Source organism: Mesoplodon mirus (genome assembly GCF_964341445.2).
Source record: "Mesoplodon mirus genome assembly, chromosome: 10".
Lineage (NCBI taxonomy): Eukaryota > Metazoa > Chordata > Mammalia > Artiodactyla > Ziphiidae > Mesoplodon > Mesoplodon mirus.
This window is the reverse complement of record NC_138986.1, coordinates 2,853,156-2,859,155: the sequence shown is the minus strand read 5'-3', so window position 1 is coordinate 2,859,155 and position 6,000 is coordinate 2,853,156. Positions and strand designations below refer to the sequence as shown.

Below are 6,000 nucleotides of genomic sequence, written 5' to 3'. Positions count from 1 at the left end.
CCAGGCCCGAGGCTCCCTTACCCACCTCATGTTTCCAGCATCTTGGGAAACAAATACGGTCAATGGTCTGGGTTGGCATTACTTAGGACAAGTGGCAAGCTGGATTTGCAAGTATGGATACAATGCTCTGCATGAAAGGCACCTGGAGGACTAGGTCACATCCTGCAAAAGACGGATGTGCGCGCTTGCGGTTGAGTTAGCGGGACGTCCCCCGAGACACTGCATAGCCGGGGAGACAGGACTGCGTCCCCGTCCCGAGCAAAGCATGGCTGTTTGCTTGCAGCCCATTATAAATGACTGGTGTTTCCCAAGTCGGGCCCCGGCTGTCACACAGCCCTCTAGGCAACCCTCAGCCTGGGCCACATTCCACCACCCCCGTGAGACCGGGGGGCCAGGGGACTGACGCACACGGTGTCTCGCTGTTTGCTATGGGGGTGGGTGGGCTCTGACCCGGAGTCTCGTGTCTCGGTCCGGCATCCACGAGACTGCGGCAGGTAACTTGTCAGCTTCTGAGAAAGCAAAGCCCCAAAGCAACACAGTTCCTGAATCTCGTTCCCCTGTGAGCCACACACAGGCTGAAACGTGTGGCCAGATCTTTGCTGGCCCGGCAGACAGAGTGACGGGCCCTGCAAAGATGTCACGTGCTGGTCCTGGGGCAAAGGGGAGCTGAGGTGGCAGGTGGAATTCAGGTTGCTGACCAGCTGGCCTCACAGAAGGGAGCGTGTCCTGGGTGCTCCAGGTGGGTGACGGATGTGAGGACCGTAGCTTCGGCCCCTGCGGCTGGCTCTGAGGCTGGAAGCACACTGGAAAAGGGCTAGAAAGGTCTCCCCTGGAGCCCCCAGAAGGAATGCAGCCCTGCCCACACCCTGATTTCACCCCATGGGACCCATCTCGGACTTGTGACCTCCAGAACTATCACATAACGAATTGCTCAGCACCACCAGGTTAAGGGGATTTATCACAGTGGCAAGAGAAGATAACACACATCGGATGTAAGAGATGTTTTCTCCAATTCAATCTCTTCCAGTTGGCGTTTTCTGAGCATGCTCTGGGGCAGCAGGAGAAAGATCTCCTTGGGCGTTATTGTTGGCCCTGAAACTCAGCGCTCCACCTGTCCCGTGAGGCTGTAGGATCTCGGGATGGTCCCGCACCTGCTGGGGAAGCAGCCCCAAAACGATGGCAGAGATGTGTGCGTGGGGGGGGGTCCCACCGGCGGACACACGCAGGTTAGGAACTGGCCAAGAGGGAAGAAGAAATTAGGTTGCAGAGCTCACGACCGACAGCGTAGCTTCTTGTTTTATTTCTGTACGAAGAAAAGATGGGCGTGAGGTGGCAGGTGGTACACCCGGGAGAGACGGCGGGGATGGCGCCCAGCGGACCACCGGGCCACCTGCTTCGCTACCAACATGACCGTCCCGTCTCCTGCTGGGCTGCACAGGGAGCGGACGCGCACACACGTGCTCACACGTGTACACGTACACACGCGTGCGCACACACGTGCATCACACACTTGGGCACGCATTTACACACCCACACGTGCACGCACGCGTGCCCCCGTGCACGCACAGCTCTCAGGGTGGGGGACGGCCGTGCCGCCTGCCCCCACGAAGAGGCCAGCTGGTGGCGGCAGAGGCTGGGAGCAGCTGGAAGGAAGTGCAAGGGGAGGGGGAGGGCCTGGTAAGCTCACCTGCAGGCTGTTATTCGTGACGGTATAGAAAGTCCAATATCACAGTTATGCTAGAAAAATATTACACTTCATAAAACCCATGTTTATTAAAAAAATCTATTCAGAAAGTCTGGAAAGCGTAATAAATATCGTAGAGTGGCCGCCCATCTCCAACATAAAATATAAAGCGTGAACACGAGAGTCCCCTGTAAACACGGACGCGGGCAGGGACACAAAGTGCTGGCGGTGTCCTCGGGGGAGCGCGGGCTCGGCTGCAGCTGGCGGGTCCCTTCCTGGTGACGCCCTGAGCCCGCGGGTGGCTTCTCCTCATCACTCAGGACCTGCGGTGTCCTTTCCATTCTAGAATCCCACGGCTCTTGGAGAGGTGAGGCCACCAAACCACATGGGAGAGAACGAGTGCAGATCGGACCCCTCCTGTGCTGGAGGCACCCAGAGAAGCAAGGTCACCACCCCAGGCGGCGCTGGGTCACGTCAGCCAGCAGGACTGGCTCGCGTCGGAGCCGTGACCACTCAGAGCCCTGACAGCCTTCCGTGCGGCCACACACACGCGGGAAGTTTGAAATCACGACCGACTGCCCCTGGGGAACAAGCGAAATCTCACTCTTGCCCAGTGTGACGTGGGGGACAGCATCGGGCAAAGCTCTCCCTCTGGGGGGGCGCCAGGTGTTTCTCTTAAAGTGGGCAGGCGCCGGGGTGGATGGGACTACAGTGGGTACCACGGAGGGGGACCGGCAGGGCCGAAGGCCTGAGACCCCGGGTTCGGGTTTATCACAACCAAGTCTGTGGTTTTGGTGATCCAGAGGGGGTCTGACTCTACAGGAGGGCAGGGCAGCCAGTTAACTTGCTGGGCTGTCACACCACGTGTGCAAATCCCGCAAGGCCTTGCGTGAATGGTGGAGGTGCCCCGTACAGGTGAATAACGCGGTGATGGCACCTTCATTCACATACCGACTGCCGGTTAGGAAGCCCAGCCACTGGCTACTTGAGACTTAAGCCAGTTCAATTAAACACAGGCTCTCAGCTTCTCTAGGCTGCCTCTCTGCAGAAGGGTTTCAAGTACCACTTTGTTTGCACAAGGGCGAGGGCCTGGAGGTATCTCAGGGCATTCGAGTTGGTTTAGCAGAGAGTGGGGAACAGCCGGGGTGCCCTGCCACGGGCGGGGTCCGCTGAGGGGCGAGTCCCGGGGTCCCCAAGCCCAGGACAGAGGCCCAGGCGGCTGATGGACCAGCCGTTGCCTGTGCGGCAAACACAAGATACAAGGACCGCTGTCGATTGCTGGGAGGGCAAAATCTGTGACCTGGGACCACCCAGGTTTTCCTAAGTTTCTAATAACAGACAAAATAGTTCTGACCTAAAACAAAACTATTGTGGGTGGAAATCTTTTGAGCCTTGGGAAAAAGCACTTTCTATTGAGAAATATGTGAAGTGCCCAAGAGGGCTTTGTGGGAAAACAGGTACATGAATGAGTCCCCACCTTTTTATTCCTTGTGGTTCTGAGGAAAAAAAAAAAAAAAGGCTCATGGGGTAATTAAAGCTTCTGCGATACATTTATATTTTCAGGTCTGAAAACCATTAGACCAAGCTAGGGAGCTATTTTTTAGAAGGCGGCATTGTTTTTGTTTTTGTCGGTTGAGTTGGGTACCAGAGTGAGTTGAAATGGAGAGACTTTCAAAAATCGTCTTCTTGGTGAAAACCCGGCTGAGGCCAACAGGTGCTCCCCCTCCCCCCGAGGGCAGGGGGTGCCCAGCAATGCCGGCCAGTCACAGCACGGTGGGCAAGGGCCCTCCGGTCAGCCGGCTGGTGGGCCCCTGGTTTGGGGCCGGCTGGGAGGACACAGGCCTCTGTCCTCCAGGCCCCGGCGGTGGCTCGCCCTGCATCACACCCACTCCTGTGTTCACACGCCCCGGGGGACACATTAAATATCCCTGACATGTCAGGTGAGGACAGACCTGTGCAACAGAAACACAAAGCACGACACAAAAGCACAGCTTCCACACAGGGCGCCCCCGTGGGCGCCCCCGCTCGGCAACACGGCCTCTGCTCTCCTCCGGCCCCGGGCGGGGGGCAGGGGTCTCCAGGGAAGCCAAGAAGGGACTGACGGGAGGCACCCCAACTGAGGGTTCCCACGGGCCACAGGGTTTCCATGAAAGGGGAAAGCCAGCCCCTCTCGGAAGCTCGGGGCGGCCGCGGCGACCCTGGAACCGGGGCAGGAGTGTGAAGCAGCCGCTCCTGCAGCCCCCGGTCCTCAGGAGAACGCGAAAACATGGGCACAAGTTGGGCTGGCTCCCTCCCGGGGACGCGAGCGATTCTTGTGAAACGTGGCCACCGAGGCGAAGTTGCTGCTCCTGGAGCCAGGGTGGCCTCGCCCCATCAGATCTGCAACAGGAGGGAACACGGGGGCCTCAGTGCCAAGTGGGGGGCAATGAGACGAGGGCTCTTTGGATCATCTGGAGGGACCAGGCGTCTGCTCCTAGGTGCCCTGTGCCCACCGGTCACTCAGCCGTGGGCAGAGGCGCAGAAGCCGGGCCCCCAGGGCTCTGCCGTTAACTGTCACCTTCACACCGTGACACCTGGGCTGTGTGTGCCGGAAATCAGACCAGGTCACTGACTTTAAAACTGGAAAACACACGTCTCCATGGAAACACAAGCCATGACTGTGCAAGCCCCACAGGCTGGAGGAGCCTCCAGGCACTCGGCGCGGTCCGCGGAGGAAGGCCTCCGTCTGGTTGGCTGGGGGCGGAGGTGGCAAGGTGGGCGCAGCCAGGCGTCGGGAGGCCACCCGCCTGGATCCTCTCCGGCTGCCCAAGAAGGTGCAGGATGAGCGGGCGCCGGGCTCGGCTACAGCCGCGTGGACGTGAGTCTCTTCATGCCCCGGCGCTGGGCCAGGCTGGAGGACAACACGGGCTCCAGCCGCGGGGCCTGGGGGGCTCTGTTCAGGGCGAAGTAGGTGGCGGCCATTGCTCCCTGCAACACAAGGGAGCGGCGGTGACGCGGTGCCGGCCCCCGACCCGGCCTGGGCCTCGCCGAGCCTGGGCTACAGGAGGCCTTCCTTCAGGACCATGGAGCACCGGCTCTCAATCATCAGGGTGTTGCTCTGATTGCCGTGTCCACCCGCCCCTGACCCCATCTGTGAACCGTGCGGTGACTGGGCTCCCAGGGAGCCCCGGGGTGAGGTCCTCCCGGCCCCCAATCTGCCCTGCGGCTGCTGGGTCCCTGGGGTGCCCTCCTGGCAATGGCACACCAGCTCTGCCGATCTTGAGGATCCGGGACCAACCTGGGTGACTGGGCCCCTCCTGGAGCAGCTCTAAACCCGCGGGTGGTCTTGAATGGGTGGCTCCCAGCAGGAGAACCCCAGCCGCTGCACACCTCCCAGAAAAGGGCCCACCCCTTCTGTGTTAACAGAAGTTGTCACTTATTCAGAGTCTGGCATGTGACTGCATGTATGGGATGAACCAAGTAACCGTAAATACACCTGGGATGCCTATCTGGGCCTGTTACTGGTTCCCTTCTGGCACCCCGTGACCCCTGGGGTTAGCCGTGCAGGTATCGGAGCAGCTCTCCGGAGTCCCCGCCCCCACCATTCTGCCGTGGGGACCCGCGGTCGGTACCTTCACCAAGTGGACGTCTTGTCTGCGGAGCTGGTTTGGAGACAGGTACTCTCTGTTCACAATCCACGGGTGTTTGAGGACTTGAACTGCTGTCAGGCGCTGGTGAGGATCCACGTGGAGCATCTTGGACACGACATCCTGTGGGGGGAGGGGAGTGAGCGCTGCTGCTCCTCAGAGGCTTCCCGGCAAAAGTCCTTTCCTCCTCCTCACGGTGAGACCTCACCACCGTGCTGAGAGTGAAGCTCCGCACCTGGGGCCGAACGTTTACCCCCAGGTTTATACACATGTGAATTTTTTTTTTAAAGCTTTAACCATCGTCAACTTGGTGGATCACCCTAGGTTTATACAGTATTAAACATTTTATGTCTGAAGAGAAATCACATGTGGAAACGTTCAATAGCGGGTGTAAGTTACTGAAATATTATTTGCGTAAAAACGATAATCTTCCAAAGGGAGAAGCTGAAATAATGACTATCCCACAGATATAAACCAATCATAACAATGTCCTCGGTTACATTCTATCACATATAATAAATATTACTATCCTCAAATCCACAAATATTTGCTACAAATAATCACCAACTGTGGAATTAACAATCTGTTGCCGTTACTTGTGTCCAAAGGGGCTCATGTTCCATAGAGGTGATTTTCTTATTTGATTGTAACGTAATAGCAACAAAAACTCATACAATGGGTTTAAAGACT

The 6,000-nt window shown here is 58.0% G+C and overlaps 1 protein-coding gene across 1 annotated transcript in view; it reads right to left on the bottom strand.

The window, feature by feature from the left end:
* Positions 1–1,563: 1,563 nt before the first annotated feature.
* Positions 1,564–6,000, bottom strand: part of RPS6KA2 (ribosomal protein S6 kinase A2) — a 160,867-nt gene continuing 156,430 nt past the window's right edge. The window contains exons 20-21 of the mRNA XM_082634373.1: positions 5,296–5,433; positions 1,564–4,651 (exon numbers count right to left, since the gene is read on the bottom strand). Of these exons, the coding sequence (XP_082490499.1) occupies positions 4,526–4,651; positions 5,296–5,433 (264 nt within the window). The 3' untranslated portion in view covers positions 1,564–4,525. The remainder of the gene's footprint in view (positions 4,652–5,295; positions 5,434–6,000) is intronic.